The sequence below is a fragment of the Camarhynchus parvulus genome, chromosome 12 (genome assembly GCF_901933205.1).
Source record: "Camarhynchus parvulus chromosome 12, STF_HiC, whole genome shotgun sequence".
In the NCBI taxonomy this organism is placed as follows: domain Eukaryota; kingdom Metazoa; phylum Chordata; class Aves; order Passeriformes; family Thraupidae; genus Camarhynchus; species Camarhynchus parvulus.
The window spans coordinates 14011767-14030057 of record NC_044582.1 but is presented as its reverse complement, the minus strand read 5'-3'; the positions used below and the strand labels follow the sequence as shown (position 1 = coordinate 14030057).

The 18291-nt window shown below is 43.7% G+C and overlaps 1 protein-coding gene across 26 annotated transcripts in view; it reads left to right on the top strand.

The window, feature by feature from the left end:
* MAGI1 (membrane associated guanylate kinase, WW and PDZ domain containing 1) overlaps positions 1-18291 on the top strand; it is a 333541-nt gene that overhangs the window by 287073 nt on the left and 28177 nt on the right. For all 26 annotated transcript variants that reach the window (XM_030957051.1, XM_030957038.1, XM_030957054.1 and 23 more), the window contains 2 exons: positions 8375-8406; positions 14907-15123. In XM_030957051.1, coding sequence (XP_030812911.1) covers positions 8375-8406; positions 14907-15123 — 249 coding nt within the window. The remainder of the gene's footprint in view (positions 1-8374; positions 8407-14906; positions 15124-18291) is intronic.

The following is an 18291-nucleotide window of genomic DNA, read 5'->3' as shown; positions in this document are numbered from 1 at the left end:
TTATTCATATCCAACTGCTTTTCCTAAAACATGGGAGGCCAAGGAACTCCAAACAAAGCACATTGTCCTATGAACATCTGATTCCAAAACAAGCAGCTTTATAATATAATAGTTCTGATAGTGGAGAATCAGCATTGCTGGGGTATGAACATTTTAATTGCCTGCAGAATTTCCAGCTATTGCTGGTGTGATACATGTGAATTGCTGACACTAATCTGTTAGGCATTGGAGGCCCAAGTGTTTTCCCCTCAGCTACCCTTCATTAACTCCATTTGCACTGATTCTCTCCTAGAAATGAGTAAGCAAATGAAGAGATTCCTGTGAAATCTGCTTTTTGGGTCAGCATCAGCTGTACATGAGCTAGCCTGCATTTTTGTGGCAGCATGGCCTATCTATGCTATAGCTTGTGTCCCCCAGGTATATGTGTCATCTGAGCTCCAGAGTCGCTTGGAAGTGTAAAATAGGATAGAACAGTTGCTGATTCATTATTTGGCATTTTGTTACACATTTTGCATTTATTTCAAGGGTTGATATAATCTTCTAAAGCTTTTTGCTGTTTCATGAAGAGTGCTTTAAGGCCAGGAGAAAACCTGTGCTTTAATTACGATGGGGATGAACAATTAACATGTTTGGAATGGGGAAATAATGTCAGTTTTGTGTAGTCCTGCGTGCTGACAGCACAATAGTGGTGGTGTGCAGGTTACATGCATGGCTGCCTTTCTGTGGCAGGGAATCTGGATCTGCTTTAGCATCAGTAAGAAAACCAAAGCGTTTGCTGAATGCTGGAAGAAAAAAAACATGGCTGAAATCTCCACATCAGGATGTTTTATTGCCAGAGCCATCCTCTCTTGCAGAAAGCAGTAGGCTCTGAGATGAGAATAAAACAGGTTGCTTATCAAATGAAAGATGAGAGCTCTGAAACTCTTTCTGAAAGGTTTTTTTTTTCCTTCTTAGCTTGAGGTTTTGAAAGTTTGTGCTTTTTTTTTTCACCTTATGTTGATTGGGTTTCGGTATTAAATGCTGAAGTGGTGTAAGTGGAGCAACTCAAACGCACACGGTTGTTTTATATCAAATGTGATGTGATGTAACACAAGGTGGCACAGCAGAACCTAATACTGTGCATTAGATAAGGCAGATTTAGTGGAGATGTGCCTCCCACATCTTCATCAGGATTTGCACGGCAGGAAGTGGAGCAGACTTGGAGGTGTGCAGCAAGGAGGGTTTTGTTCCACTTTCTTTTCCTCCTACCCTTACATACTGCCTGGGTGACATTTTGGTGTGCAAGTAAATAATGAGTTTTTATCAGCCACACTGCAGGTAGGTGCAGTAGCTGCTGCCTTGATTTGGCATTATAATAACCAGCCATAACAGAAGTAATGAGGTGTCAGAAATCCAAGAAAGGTCTCTGTTTATCACTGTAATTAAATACATTTGGAGAGTCATTAAAAGCAATAGCAGGTGGGCAAAACTGAGGAAGAAGGATGACTTTGTAGTGGAGTAGTCAATGGTTTTGTTCTGAAATTGATTGTTTTTAAATATCTGTTTGCATGTCTCTAAGTCTCTCCATTCTGAAGTTAAATGTTTTTCCCATTCTGCATTGGGATTTTATGTTTATTTATTTTAATGGAGTTTATTTGCCTCGGTCAGATAGATTTATTCTTGTGATGGTGATAGTAATTAGGTTATACCAGCTTTAAGAGTCAGTTAAGCTGTGCCTTTTGTGCCAGAAGACCTGCCGTGCATCATAAGTTGGGCTTAAGAATTTGGCAGGGCTTGTAAGCCAGAGAGACTTGGTGGAGGAGGCTGAGCTTCAGGGAGGTGGCACAGCTGGCTGAGGATGCTGGGACAGGTCAGGACCTGGTGAAGTTGGTAGGGATGTGCAGGTAAATATCAGTCCTCAGAAGTTTTCTTTCCATCCTTCAGGATTAGTCTCTGAGATGTACAGGTTGCATCCTTGAAAGTATATCAAGTCATGATCTATTTGAATAGAAAACTGTTTTCAGACTAATAAAGTGATGTTTTGTGAAAGCATCCATAAAACCATTGTCCTCTAGTAGAGCTTTTTAGCATGCCATGTGTATGTGCACTGCCCAGGTCTGAGTCTGCCTGAGCATTCTGTAAATGCTAGCTCATTATTAAGGGATGTTATATATTAATAGCAGCATCCAGCTAATGCCAGGAGCCTCTGTACAGGCTGCTCTCCAGATATGAGACACAAGAATCTGCCATAAGCCACCCAGTTTGAGCACATGGATTTACACCTTGTGGCAGTGCTGTGGTAAGTCTGAAGACAAACACACTCACTGAGCAGGATAAATACAGATGTGACTGTAGCAAAATATGGTTTTTCTCCTCGCCAGTGTCCTGAGCTTGGAGTGGCAGTGGGGTTGGCCTGGAGGTGCTGCTGCCCTTTGGCACCTCCATGGTCATGACACTGGGAACAGGAGCCATGGGATTGGGCGCCTTCAAAACTGCAGCATGCCCCAAAATTGTGCAAGGGTTTCCAGAAATAAAGCTTGTAAGTGATGGATTTTGTGGGCTCCTGGAAAAGGAAAGTTGCCCTCACGGATAGCCACACGTGTATGCTTATGTATATGAAAAATGGATACATAATATTGTGTGTACACAGCCCCTTATCTGTCTAAGAAGGATGTGGGGGTCTGTAATTAGTTTCCAATTCTAGTGTTTAGCCTCTGAAATTTGTGAGATTTCAGAAATTTAATGTCTATGTACATATTTGTTTAAATATCAACAAAGGTTTTCATCTAAGCATATGACTCTGACAGCTTGAGCTTTATGATAAGCACTTTATTTAATGAGCTTCAAAATAAAAATACAAGAACTGCTGACATGATTTCAACCATAGGCTAGATGGGTAATTGTCACACTAATTCTCAATCTCTTTATTACCTTGCTGTCTTGGAATTATCTTATATATATATATTACTGCATAGTTAAATTTATATTTTCATAGTAATTAAATAGCATTTTATTAGCCCGTATCTTTTTTATTGCTTCTAAAATCAATTCTCATTTGAGATGCTGAAAATATGACTGAGACTTTAATGGCAGGGAATTGTTCAACATCCCAACCAAAAATGAGTATTTGAGGCTAATAAAATTTAGCATCTTTAGAGCATCTAGAACTGAAATTCTTCTTAATGGCAATAATATTCTATGCCTCATTATGCTTTTCGTCAGTTACACTGGGTTAATAATGCCCAAGATGATCTCTTCAAAACATTGCTTTCTTGGCATTAGCATTGAACATTAACATCAGAAATGTAGCATTTTTCACTGCATTTGGTAGTTACCAAACTTGATTTATGGCAGGGCTGTATTACTGCAGTGTAAATTATTCTCTTGCTTAAAGCTTATATTGCATAGCTAATTTTTTTTTTGCTAGTGCAGTGTCACTCTTGTTATGCAAATCACGATGACGAGCAGAAAAGTTTGGCAGGGACAGGTAGGGGATTTCTTCTTGATTTTTTTCTTCTCCTTATGCTTGCACAGACTTGCCTCTCTTGCTGCTGATTGTTCTGGTCTGGAAAAGATGAACTTCCATCTACTCTTTTAAATAGTATTTGTCCTTTATTAGAAATTCTTTGGCAATGGATCATAGGGAACCAAGGGCATTGCTTTGTCACCACCAATCTCCTGTCCCCTGCCCCCCCCCAGCAGCACTAATGGCCATTAGCTTTAATTATTTAAAGTTCCTTGTTTTGCACACAGATCAATGTTCGATGCCAGGTATATGGCTGTGCACCCCCTGACTCCAGTACTTTACCTAAACCTCATCTTTCGAAGTGTCTGTTTTCTTTGATACAGCCTTTGGTTTTTATTCAGCATGGTGTAAGTGCTATTTAGAAAGCTTGAAGGTTTTGTTTTTTTTCCAGGGCAGGAACATTTTCTCTGTAAATGTTAACCTTGGGACACAGTCCAAAATCTTTATTTTCTTGTGTTTTCCTTCATCCCCAATTAATTTTCAGCACTGATGCATTCTGGGCTACAGGTGACATAAGGGCAAAACCTCATGGGTGACCTTTCCTCTTAGACTCGCCTATGGCTTGTTTTGCTCTTGGATAGAGATGGTCCACAATGACCATCCAAGTGTTGGATGAGTTAAGGAACTTTGAGAAGTGAAGATCTAGAAACAGCTGCTCTTCTCTTTCACATGCAAAACCACGCCAAAAATGAAAAATGTTGAGCAGTATGCAGACATTGTAAGCCATACATGAGATGATAGCAAGGCCTCCAGACTGGCTCTTAGCAATTCCAGGAGCCTTTGTCCTGTGGGTGGATTGTGCAAACTACTGAATTGTTCCAACTTCAGTTGAAATCCCACTGAAATATATAATTTGCGTGCATGTGTGTAGTGAAAAGTGAAGTATTCACAGCAGCTGGCCTCCACATGTCCGAGCTGTTGGGATGGGCTGGCTGCATGCCTCCTGTAGTGCCCAGAGATAAGTCTTCCTTAGCATTCAGTTTTAGATAATTTTGACCCACAATCTCTAAAGTACGAGGCTGTGGAACAGGGCATGTTGTGTCTGCTGTCCATTTAGGTAATTTTAGGGTGTTTGTGGTCTTCTGAGCTCTCACCAGAAGCAGGCCCAGGCTGTGGTGTGGGTTTGTGGTCACACATTGCATTCTGTGTATGCTCAGCAAAGCAGAGTTTGCCATATTTTGTGGTCTTCCTGTGTCACTCAGGTTGCACAAAGACAAAGGAGTTGAGGAGAAAAATGTCCCTTTAAAAATTGCATGTTAGAAACAGCAACACTTGAGGTGAAGTTTTGTCCCATGTGTTCTTCCATGAACTCATCATAAATAGGGAACCTTACAGCTTCCCAAAAGTTTTACCACTCAAGACTGCACAGTTAACACAAAAAAATATGAAATAAGCTGAATTTTGGATTTAATTCATGGGTCACATCACTCACAACATAACACAGTGTCATGCAACAGAAGTACAGCTCCTCATGGGCAGTGGCATTAAGAGTGCTGAAGTCATGCTACAAAACTTGCTTAATGATTTGTGGTTTTTCCCCTATGTTACAAAATGTAGTTGAGCAGATGGATGCAGCCAGCTGTACACAGAGCTTTAGGGAGTACTGGGGAGAAAAGAGAGAGGGTTTTGTTAAGATAAATGTAATAATCTCTGTGATAATTAGTTTAATTTAGATCCCTGCGTCTGACTCATTTTTGACTAACCTTGTATGAAGTCTTTCTTGCTTTGCTCATGGGTCTGTGAATTTAGTTTGATTACAATCCCTTTTTTTGTTCTTGTGGATTGCTCACTGATCACTGATATTTTTCATTAAGCAGTTGCTTTATTACATTGTTATTTAGAGGGAAGTAATTTGTGTTTTCTAATTAATTTAATTCTAGGCACATTTAGTAAGTAGCTACAATGAGCCCATTGGAGGGGTTTTAGGTCATATTGACATTGTTTACCAGATGTGCTCGTTTGTTTTAAAACATTGTTAACTCTGTGGTGACAACAGCCCTGTGTGATTGCTTGACTCTTCCATCTTCTCTAACCTGTATCTCCAAAACCCCCCAAAATCAGAAGATGCATTTCAGGTACTAGTGAGAGATGCTATAGGTATCAAATCACAGGGAAATTATATTGCAATGTCAGTATAAACTATTATTATTCTGGCTTCTCCTAGCCAGGGATGTGAAGCCATTTATAGAACCACCAAAAAGCTGGATTGTGCCAAAAAGATGCAGATGGGGTGTTCAGTCTATGCTTGGCCCATTTACCTCTGAAAAAGTTGCAGTGAGGCTTCAGGAGAGAACAGGGTAGCCAAGAGGATGAGCTTCCAAGCAAGGCATGGCATGAGCAGTGATGCAATTCCATGTTAATCGAATTCTGAGGCCGAATTCACAGGCCTGGGAAATGTTTTCACCAGAAGTTTTTTGGAAAAGCTCAGCATTTCCTTGCTGGTGGAGCTCCCAGGATTCGGGGGTTATTCAAGCACTTGGTGTTCATCTGTTAAATACTGTATCCATTCCATCATCTGAGCATGAAAAGTCTCCATTACACCTATCATTTACTCATTTGGCCTGCTGTGCCAGGAACTGGAGTTCTAAAATGAGACCCTAATTAGATGAATAAATAATATTTTCACAGGAAAATGTACGGGCAGGTTATTCCCCTGACTATAAGCTTGTCCCGTGAAAAACTACCAACATTTGTTAACATTTGTGTTCTGCAGTCGCTTTTTTGGTAAGAAGTAAATTATTGCTTGTTCTGCAGCAGTCTGGCACAGAGCAGTGACACTGTAAGATTCATTGGCCTCTGAAGGACCCACCAAACAATAGCCTTGATGTGTTTTCCTTTATTTTTCAACTGTTTTCCATCTCTTTGGGGTTAGAACAGCCAACATTAATGACAAACTTTGAAGGAAAGGTTTGTTCAGTAGTTCATACTTATTTTAACATTTAATACTTTTGATGCAATAGACTGAATTCTGATACAATTTGACCCAGCAGCTTACCTGCATTTCCTCTTTATTTTTTTGGAGGGAACATTTAAAATGTTGTTAAATCCTTTCTGTCTCATGCTGGTCTGTTAAGGGTGTGTATGCACGGGGATGTGTTCCATGTATTGATTTAGTAGGAAAGATCATCTCTTGGAAAGGGAGAGTAAACGTGTATGCATGCATGTGGAATGAGGGAGAGAGAGAGGAGAATCTCTATCTGTGTGTTTATCTCTGTGATAAATGATGCCTGTTAAAAATGTGATTTGCCACGAACGTTATGAAGTGTTTTCCTCTTTAAGGGTATTATACAAACACAGTCCCCATCAGCAAAAATGAAGCTGCAGTCTCGATTGCTTAGTTCAAACAGTTTGATGTTTCGTTGTCCCTCAATCAATCAGTGCCTGGAGGAGTATCAGCTATTGGCTGGGAATGCATCAGAGTGACACACAGAGCACAGATATTCCTCAAAAGCTTGAAAATATGTCATTTAAAATACTCCTTACACTATGCATCCCAGTCTGAGAGTAGCAGCAAATTGAGCTCTGATTATCATTTTTAATTGTGGATCTTCCCTATTCAGCGCTAACATCTCCCAAATTACCTTAAAATAAGCATCTTCCTAGACAGATTTGTAATTCACTCGCACTGCTTGTTTTATTCTCTGTGTAAAAGTTATATGAGGGCATAGGGTTTAGAATAAACAAAATGCATAAAGTAGAAAACGTAATGCGGCATAAATGCCACATAAATCACATCCTAAAGACAAAAGCAGATTTCAAACATCTGAATTACTGAGCACTTAATGTGGAGTGTAATCTGTGTTTTGGTTTATGTTTGTTTCTGGAGTGTCACACAGAGAAAAAAAAAAATATGGGAGGTTTCCTCTCTCTTCCAACAACGGGGGGAAAAGGGAGGTCTTGACCCCAAGAAAGAGCTTTTCCTGCATTGTAGGTAAATCCCCAGGCAAGTGTCTCCTTTGCTGCTGGCGACTAGGCTCTATGCACAAGTAGCTGATTGAAATATCACTTGAGTTCTCTTGCTCATCACAGGCTGAGTAAGAGGCTGCTTCAAAATGCAAAATTATCCTTGAAAAAACCTTCCCTGGTGCCCTCCCGGTGTTTGTTCCTTTACATCACCTGCAATCTGTGTAAGCCCTGCTTCTCCAAGCTCCCTAGCATCCCCCCCAGGGGTCAGGGCGCTGGTAGTGCTGTTCTCAAGCCACAGCTCTCTGAAATGGTACCTAACAGATAAAATCTCAAAGATTTCCACTTAGGATGGACAGGAAGGAAAACCTGTGTTTTTTCAGTAACATTCGTAATTGTAGGGAGAAAAGCATATTCTTCCTCATGCTTTTGTTTTCCTTTGCCCAGCCCACACCTCTCAGCTCAAACCCAAAGCACAGTTTCCGTTCAAAAAAAAAAAAAAAAATTCCTAGAGAAATACTTTTTAAAAAATCAACCTGTTTCCCCTGCGCCGCCGCGATTGGTCCGATCAAAACCACCGAGGCGATCGCGTCAAGAGGAAAGAGCCCCGGCTTAATTGTGAGCTAAACCTCCTGTAATCCAGGGGAGCATTTGAGATTCTGCCCAGGCAGGCGCTGGGTTTGGGCAGCGCTGAGGGCTGTGGGTTTCTCTCTGCAGCACAAGGCAGCATAGCTAATGCAGAGAGAGCTCTCCCCCCGCTGCCGCTTCCCCGGCTCTCGCTGGCTCTGCCTCTCGCCGGGCTTTGATTCGATATGAACAGACTGCTAACTCCGGTGCCAGAGCGAGAGCTGACATAACTCTGCAGATGGCTACCTTCGGATCATACACCTAGGGATTTTTTTTTTTCTTTAAGGGAAGGTAACGCTTAATGCTAATGTTTATTTTTCCCTTGTTGCCATTTTTCAGGACTGCCAGTCCCAAAGAAGAGCCCAAAGTCGGTAAGCACTTTTCAGCTACTATTTCTGTCTGTTTGTCTGCTTTGAAGGAAAAAAAGCATGAGTTTGGCTTCTTTGCTTTCTGGGTCTCGATTGTTTTAAGTTGTCTTTCTATTGCAACCATGATTACCTTGCACAGCTCCTCCTGCATGGGGAGATGAGAGGAGGATGCAGTATGGAAGGGGGACTTGTTTGCAAATAAAGCCTCAGGTTTACAAATCCGCTTCCCTGACAGATGAGCTTCTCTATCGTTTAACTTACAAAAAAAAAAAAGCTATTGTTTCCTTTTGGAAAGATGGGAGGCTCCACCTTCTTGCTATATACCAATTCCTGTCGGGTGCTCATAGGCACCTACCTTTTCCATTAACTCAGTGAGTTTTCTGGAGAACCTTTGGCTGAATTATTAACAGAATGGGAAAGCATGCACCTTGTCGTGAGAGACAAAGCATGAACGGAGCATGGTTACAGTTCCCAGGGAATACAGCCAGCTGTCCGAGTGCTCCAGCTGCTCTGGACGCATTTCCATACTGAGCAGGATTGTCCTGCAGGTGTAAGATTCCTCTTAGAAGGAAGATCTTTTAGGCAAGCAGCAACAGAATAATATTTTCTTGTCCCCCCCAAATGTATTTCCATGTAAAGCGGTTACCTGGAAACATCTTAGCATCTCAGCTAGCAGCACGGAAGCTGTGATCTCAAGTATCGTTAAAGCTCCATGAATGATATTATGGAAGAAATTAATTTGCTATTTGTATGCAACAAAAGGCAATGTTTTATTTTTAAAGGGAATGAAATACCTAAATCCTGAAAGTTTGCGCTTATCTGTTGAGAGTGGGGAAGAGACAAAATTCTCTGCCAGGAGCTTTGGGGAAGCAAAGCAAGTGAGGTATCTGCCGTGCTGTAAGATGGTGTGAAACTTCACCAACAGTCCCTGGTGGTGCCAAAACCTGCAGCCAGGCACAGCCCGCCTCACTGCAAACCTGGGCAAAAGGTTTAGGAGGCAGCTGAGCAGGAGGCTCTTGCTTTTAATACAAGCTCTCTGCTCATCCAAAAAGAAAGCCCTGAAATAATTAATGTGATTCTGATGGCTTAGGGCAGCGCTGATTAAAGTCATGTGAGCCCAGGCCTCTTCCATTGTCAGCTCGCATTAATGTTGGGAGGCAGAAGTGCGGGGTGTGCTCCTCGCGGATCGCGGCGCTGTCACACGCGGGGGCTGCTCCAGCCCTCGCTGAGCCAGAAGCCAGTGTGGAAAATACAGACGTGTCTGGCACGTTTCTGTTCCCTGCCTCCACTTTCTCCCCCGGTCAGAGCAGGATTGGCTGCACGCGATCTGGGCTATGACTTCTGTCATTAAACCGGCCCTAATCCATCAGCCGCGGTCTTCCCCAAGCGTGGATGCTCCCACTTTGCCACACGCACAGCGGGATCCTGCTGTGTCAGGCACCTCTCTGGCTGACAGCTATGCACAGTGAAAATCTGAGCAGCATGTAAATCCATGGCAGGATAATCCAGCCTTGGTGAACAAAGAGGCTGCTTACAAACAGGTGTAGCTGTGCAACAGCAGATTTCTCTCTGCTGTTTGCTCTGAGGAGCCTGTCAGCCTGGGGAAAGCTGGCATTCCTTCGTGTGCCTCTCCCAAGCCTTTTCAGGGTTCCTCCAGTGATTTTTCCTACAGTCCTAGGTGGTGCTGTTGCCTCTGAAGTGCAGGATTCCCAAAAAACAGAGCCTCCTGTTCCCCTGGCTGCCCAGGGGTCATCACCAGCGCAATTAGCAGTGATGTTGGACTCACTGCAGCGCCGTGAGCGGCCACTCCTCGGAGGGCAGAGCCAGAGGGGCTCAGCCGCTGCAGCCACTCCTTCCTCCCCAGGCATCGCTGACATGCAGGGACCGAGCGTGGAAACCTGGGGCAAAATGCCTCGGGGCATCTCCAGGGTGGATTTTCACCAACCCAGAGCTCGTGTGGCCAAGGCAGCAGTCAGAGGTAGGGAAGAGGTGGTGTCTGACGCTGCCCTTGGTTTGTTGAAGGGCTGCTGCTCCACTGCAGGGAGCAGGTAGTCCAACATGACCTTCTGGCCAGGAGGATTCCCATTCATCACAGGCAGAAGCCAGTCCGGCCCTGCTGGCACAGTCCCTGTCTGGGATCCCCTCTCTGAACTGTGCCCGTGTGTTTCCCGGGGATGCCCTCGATCCCAGGGACTCCCAGTTTGCTGCTGCACTGGCAGGGATGGGGTGAGCACGGGAGCTGCCATCAGAGCCATGTGCCAGGGGCTGTCCCCAGCACAGCACAGCTGTGGGGCTTGGGGGAACGTGCTGCCCATTGCCCCCGTGCCCTTTGCTCAACATTTCCCTTTTCCAGCATTCCTTGTACAATAAACAGGCTGCAGTTAGAGGACAGCACACATCGAGCTGGGAGCAGTTGGCTTTGATCTTAGCTAGTCCTTGTTTTTTGTTTCTTCTGCTGCATCGGGGAAGTCACGACTCAGGTGTCCATCTTCTGCTTGCTCAGGAGATGAACCCTCTCTCGTTCCCTCATCTCATTGCCAAAGCCCAGACACATTCCCCACTTACTGCCAGTGGCTGGTATTCCTTAAACAAATCCTATTTTCTGTTCCCAGCCCCCAGCCCTGCATTCCCCAAAGGCCAGCTTCAGGCTGTTGGTACCTCCTGGCTGTGGTGAGATGTTAAAGCTGTGGGGAGGTTTGTTGGTGCTGGGGCTCTGACACAGCCTGGGAAGTTTTCTTGCCTTCAGCTCAGTTTTGCTGGGCTGTATTTGTCAGTCTGTATGTATCTTCTGACAGACTTTGCTTTTCTTGTGTTTTAAGGAGAGTTTTTTCAACCTTGGTGAAAGAGCTAAATTAGTAAAAAAACCCTTTTTAGCCATACATGGGACTGGAAATGTCCAAGTTCTTTATTCCCTTTCCCCTCACCAAGGACATGCTCCCAGCAGCTCTCTGTGCTGCTCCTTTGTTCGTTTAATTTCCTATTGATTATTTTTTGCCTGAAAATGGATAATATTTTGTATTGAACATCTAGAGATACACATTTTAAGCGTGAAAATTCTCTAGTATAGCATTTTCCCCTGCAATTATCCTGGTATAACATGGATGAGCACAAACTTTTTTTTTCTTCTTTTTTCCTTGTTGCTTGCATCAAAATACTCCACAAGGGGGCAAAGATTCCCACTTCCAGCTCAGTTTGCTGTCACTGCCAGGACCAGCTTCTCCAAAAAGCTCTACAGCACAAAATCTGCATCTAGATCATCAGAAGATGGGATCACTGCAGGGGGGATAAAATGCTAAGCTCTTCCAAAAATATGATGTTTTTCTTTTGGATTTAAATAAGTGCATTGTCAGCATAGCTGACTTGTGATCAAAAATGCAATTCCTATGCACAGCTAGTCCCAGACAAGAGATTTACCACATTTTTGGGTGGATAAGCAGCACCAGGGACTCTGCCAATGTCCTGATTTTGGAAGAGAAATTTGTTCCACAGTGAGTCTGCACAAGACATCCCTCTTCATTCAGAGTCCAGGGGTTTGGGTAGGGCATGAGGACCTCCAGCTTCACATGTATTTATTTTGTCATGGTTGTAAAACAGAATCAGTATTTTATCTCATCACCTGTATATAAGTGTGCAGTCAGCCTGAATGGACTCAAGGTAGTCACCATAGCCTTGATTTCTAGCCATTCTGGTAAAGATCCTTATGGTGAGTCTCTGATGCTTATCAGCAGCTCTGGAGGAGATCTCTCAAGAATCAGGGTGCTCAGGTAGTTCAGTGTCCCATACTCTTCATAGCTCCTGGCAGAAGTCAGTACATTTCAGCTGATATGAAAACCATGATCAGCACCCCAGGGTGAGCTCAGAACCTCCTGCTCTGGCACCAGCCAGACCCTGAGCTCATCTGCTCCTTTCCTGAGCAGAAGGGAACTGTGTGTGAACTGAGCAAGCTGGACAGTAAGATTCAGACCCAGCAGGTTTGCACCTGAAGCTGAGCACAAGGCAGGAGATGGACAAGCCATCCTTTCATTGGCATTTGGTCAGCTCATCCCTCTTGGGAAACCTCTGCTTTTTGTTTACCAAGACACAAACTTCATCTGAGCAGTGCCCATGGCAAAGACCAGGATGGTCAGACCCCTGCAATTCCTCATGGCTATAAGGTGCTGAAGCTGCTGCAACATGTGCAAAGTTGTTTGGCCCCAAACCTTTTTGGCCTCCTCTGGTGATATGAAAGTCAATAAATGTTGTCTTGGATTAATTTAATTACATCCATTCCTTATTACCATGGTTATGTTGCCCTTGCTCTGGTCCCCACTCCTAAATAGAGATGTTTCAGGCTTTTTGAAGGAGTTCTTTTTTGGAAAACCACCAGTCCCACTAAAGAGGTTATCACCTATTTCTTGAAAAATACCTATTTTTGCAATTGCTACTCTAGTTTAACTAGAGGTAGTTTTGCTTGAGATGTGCTGACACTTCCATTTGCAATCCAAATACAAAACAGAATTCACAGTTTGTTCAAAATGTAAACCTTTTCTATCACAAAGTGAGAGCACTTCTTGAAGTTCAAACTTTGTTTCTTTTTAAATCAGAAAGCTTTCAGAGAGTTCTCATTATTTCCCTAAGGGCTCAATAAAGCTTCACATTTTAGTCCCTGTCCTCCACATTCTGTAACCAGCTATTTCCAGTGAGATTGGCCTGAAGTTTCACAGGATTCTTGTAGTTATTTTAGTAGTTTGGCCAAACAAACCAATCCAGATGGCTAGACAGAGAGATGTATCTTTTTTTTTAAAGTTGATTATCCCCAGCATAGCTGTTTTAAAATGGTTTCATTAAAAATTGAAGGGCTGCATGTGAATTAGCTTCATTTACCACTTAAAAAGCTAAAAATGTTGGAAATTGGTTTAGATATTTGTATTTGAAAGTCTGCAGATGAGTAATCACAGCAGGTAAGCTTTGTTCAAAATTGCTTTAAAGAACAGAGGCAATTTCACATTCTAGTCAATCGAGATACCCTTTAAAGGATGCTGGTGGTGGATCAACAACTCAAATGCTGGGCTGAAAGGTCAACATTATTTGGGCTGTTGAAGCTGGGATCTTTTTCTCAGTGTAAACCTGAAGAATGTGCAACCTCACAATAATTTTACCTGGGGTTTTGGGGTTTTTTTTAAGGCTTTAAAAGAGGGCTCTTTGTATGGTTACTTTCTCCTCTGTAGTTAATTCAGCTGTTCTGTGATGGAGCGTTGGCTGCCTGGGGTGTCATGTTCAGAGTGAGCCAAGGGGTGCCCAGACCTGTGGCCAGTGAGCCCCCCCCATGCTGATCCAGTCTATGTCTGCTGCTGGCTTCTCTCCCTACCCCAGCTTGGGTTCCTAGAGAGAAGTATCTGAAAGCACAGATTCCTGTTGCCCTGTTTTCAGTTACCCTCTGCCAGCAGGAGGCTTAAATTCCCGCCTGAGGTTTGTTGGTGTTTGTAGCTGACCCCTTTTAGCTGGGAAACGGTGGGTGTTGGATAAACAACCTGGGGGATGCTGTTTTTCTGACCACCCTCTGTGTCACAGCAGCCCTGGGAGCACAGTTGCCTGTTCCAGAGCAGGTGGGAGATTGCACTCAGCCTTGGTGGCAATCCAAGGTTCATCTCAAAAGAGCATTAAAAAGCATTTGCTGCACAGTGTGGGGAGCTCTTGTTGAGGATTTTGCTGCATATTGACTAGTACAAATCCTGGCAATGCAAATGTGACTTGTGCTTCATTTGAGCACACAGTTGTGAATTTGAGTTAAGAGCTATATACCTTGCTTAGCTAAATAGTAAGCAGTCAGAACTCTTGACACGCTACTTTGGAATAAGCCCTGAGTTTAGATGGATGTGTTTTTTCCTGTTTTAATATATTTAATTAAAACACATCAAACTTCAAGTAGACATTTTCACATTTGTTAAGGTCTGCAGAAGTCCCTTGGATGCTCTGGGGAGCAGAGACATTAAAGGGGTACTCAGATGTCCACAGACTTGTTACGTGGGGAGAAAAAGTGATCTTGCATAGTAAGGGCTGTGCTTGAATCTGTTTCATAGGGACAGTCTGAGTTTTTACAGTGAAATCTGGTAGTTCTTCCATTTTCTTTCCGACTCCAGTTAGACTCAAATGTTATCTGAATAGGAGGTTGTTGAAATTTTCTTCCTTAATTCAGGAAAAAATAAATGCACTGAAACTAGTAACCTATTATGAGATTTAGCTCTGTCTTATGTGTGAGATGGAAAAATGCTCTTTTTTTTCTAATGATGAATTACTTTGTTTTGTATATCTCTTTCTGTCAGTCTGCCTATCAGAATCTGTCACCGGGGGATTCAGCTGTACCCAGCACTAACTGGGTAGCAGCAAAACTGTGACTTATATATTTACTTATGTGCATGCAGAAAAGCCTGATCAAAGAAGGGAGAAAAATTGATGGGAAAACACCCACTCAGCGACCAATAACCGTCTGTTCTCTCCCTTTCCACTCGCTCTCTTCCTTACAGCAACCACTTGAAAGGAAAGACAGCCAAAACAGTTCCCAGCAGAGCGTCTCGAGCCACCGCAGCGGGCACACGGCGTCCCCCGCGCACAGCACCCAGGTGCTGCCCGACTTCGCCGCCCCCGAGGCGCCGGCCGCCGACCAGCCTGACACTGCTGGCCAGAAAAAGCCAGATCCATTCAAAATCTGGGCCCAGTCCAGGAGCATGTATGAAAGCCGACGTGAGTATGAAGCAGGTGTAGTTGCTAAGGCTACGGCTCCGGCAGCTGCTGCCTGGGTGTTTTCTTTGCGAAGAAATGGATGGTTTTGGTTGCTGCTGGAAGTGTGGGGATTCTGCTGGTTGGTTTGGTGTCTGTCGGTGGGATCCACTTGGTAGAGATGTAGTTTGCTGTCTCATGAGGATTGGGTTTAGATCATCTCTAGGAATCATCTAAGGATCATCTCTCTTAGATCAAAGATTAATATGAAAAATCTCTTTAAAATTAAAGGCCGTCTTTTCCCCTATGTTTTTATTGTGCTTTTAAATTAGGCTGGAGGAGAGTTTTTTCAATTTTGTTATCCAAATCCTAACCTCTTTTTTGAGGTTAAGACTCATTATCTGATATGCATAGGAATTTCAGTAAGGAGGGGAAGTATTTAGTGTGCTGAAATTTATATCAGATGCTTTTCAGCCTCACTCTGGGGAGGAGAAAATCCAGCTGAGCCATTTTACTTTGACCAGAGTGGACACTTTAACAATACAGATATTAAATGCATATTGTAAGTGGCTTTTATGGCAATTAATAATCTGCACACTTGGCTAATAATTCAACAGGGTTTTGACTCTGTTCCAAGACCATAAATGTGGTTTCAATCAGTTTCTTCTCAGGAAACAAAATAAACAAATTGGCTTTGCTTTAATTGCACTGCTGAAGATGATCAAATCTGTAAAAGCTTCTTAAAGAGTTACAGTGTTAGGTTCATTTTGAAAGGCAGTAGTTACTTCAGTTAGAGAAAAGGGAGTTTCAAAATCTTAGTGCTCTGAGAGTACTACCCGCTGTTTGATTTCATTGTCTAACTGGAAATTGGTAAAACCAGTAAGAAATTAACCTTTACCTCAGAATGAAAAATGGTAGGACTTTTTCTCACTGACGAAATGAATCACTTTGAAGTCTTATATCCTGGGAAAATTAAATCATGAGTCACAGTTTCTTGGCTGAAGATGCATCTCTTTGGATTGAATGTCTCAGCAATGCAGTTTGTAGGTGTCTCTGCTTTTGTGCTCTGCCTCCTTTCCCATCCTTTCCTGGGGATTGGGCGTACTGACCCTGTGGGCTCCGGGGCACGCTGATCTGCAGAGTGCAGTGACAGAACTTGTGTGTGCAGCTCATGGAAATAGGAGAAAGGGGTGAGAGCTGAGGGACAGTGGCTGCTGAGCCCTGCAGAGCTGTGGGCAGAGCTCCTCCTTCTCCTGCCTGGGTGGACAAGTGTCCCATGGCACTGGCCTTCCTGCAGCCCGCGTGCTTCCTGCTGGCACTGCGCTGCCATTGCCTCTGACCCCCTGCAGCTACTTAGCTAATTTCTAATTAACTCTTTAACTCATACTAATTAGTCATTAGTATCAGCTTAGCAGCCTTAACTCCTGCCTGTCTTCTCTGATAAGACCCAAGACTGAGCTGGAGAAAGCCTGAAGTGCACAGGCAGTCGCCCTTCTGTGGCACCTTCAGCACCATGTGCTAAATCCTCCCTCTTTCCTCGATGGCTGCAGTTATCCTGTAGAGGTTTTGTCCTTGGCTGGGGCTAGAGCCCTTCCAGAGGCCTTTTCACAGTCTGTTGACCTGCTGGCTTCCCACATCCCTTCTTTTCCTGTGCCACAGTCCTCGCTGCTTGGGCCTGTTGCTAGACTGGGATCTGCTACACCCCTTCAGCTTCCCTGCCTCACCTTTCCATAGTCCAGCATCTCTGTAGTGGGGCTGATCCTCTTCTCCCGCTTCAGTCCTTGTTCTCTTGCCTCTTCTACCAGATAAAACCTCTTTGAACATTGGTGCTTTTCTATGACCTTTTCATCCCATTGCTGTTCCCTTTCAAGGTGTTTTTCTGAGATTTCTTGGTTTCATAGTTAGGGGTTCTTTTGAGAATGGTGGAAATGTGATATGGTCATATCTCCTTTTAAACCATTAGAGGTTTCCAAGAGCCTGTGAATTTCCAACCCTAAGCTGGAGTGAAACAAATTCCCTGAGGATTAACCTGCACTCTTAGCTAGTGACATGGCTTTGCTGTGGGTAATGAAATGTGAAGAAAAGCAGGAAAGATAAGTGAAAAATTGAGTTGGATGTGCTTTTCCTACTTTTGCGGTCTGATCCCAGAGCATGACTGGTGGTTTTGAGGTCAGTGGTCAGCTCCTCCTTGCCTCACCAAGCCCTTATTTATCACCAGTCTCATAAGTCTGGTGGTTTACAGCTGAAACTTGGCTCTGCTGCCCTGGGGGCTTGGGGTGAAGCCCTGTGTTTCTTTGCCTTTCTTAGGAACCTGAATCATCCCTTTGAGACTCATTCCCAGTTTTTCCCAAGCGTGGCTCTCAGGTTATCTGCAGGGACCTCTGCTGACACTGAGCATCAGAGTGTGTGATGGGAGGAACCATTCCCTGGGGACTCCAGCTCTGCTGTCTGTCAGCTCCACCTGTGCTCTTCTTCACGTTTTTACCCAGCTCCAGTTGGATTTAACTCTGGTGCCACCTTTGGCTGGTGGGGAAACAGTCATATCTTCTCTTTCTCCTTTACTTCACCCATTCCCTCGGGCTTTGGGACTGTCATCTCCAGTGACAGCTTTGGGTGCTGGGTGTGACTCTCTCTCTGCAGCCTTCTGATGGAGGTGTGGGCAGAACTAAGTGAAAATCTTATGCACAGCAGGAGGATGTCACCCTAGTGCCAGGGCTGAGGGTGGGTGACACATGCAGTCACCAGGGAATTTGGGGGGCTCTGCAAGGCTCCGCTTGAGGAGCCCCAGCACAGCTCTTCTGCCACTCAGGCCTTGCCCTCTGGTAATTGCTGGCCTTAAAAAGCCTGGAAAAGGGTTATAGGATATTCTTCAGGGTTTTGAGTCCTCAACAAGTGGACTGAAAAACAGAAACAAGCCTTTGTGTTGAAGTATGTGATGAATTTAAAAAGGACAGAATTTTAGAGTGTTAGATCATCTTAAGTGTTTTATTTTGTCCCATTTTTGAAATTGTTGAGCATAAAAAGAGCGTAGTGCAATTTTTCAAGTGCAGTTGACACAAGAAGATGAATTCATTAGCTCCAGCCCAGACAGATTTTTTTTTCATCTAAAAATAATATTGTAAAGAGGTTTTATTCAGTATATGAATTCCTCTTCTCCAAGATATTTCTAAGAAGAACTGAATCTGTAATGAA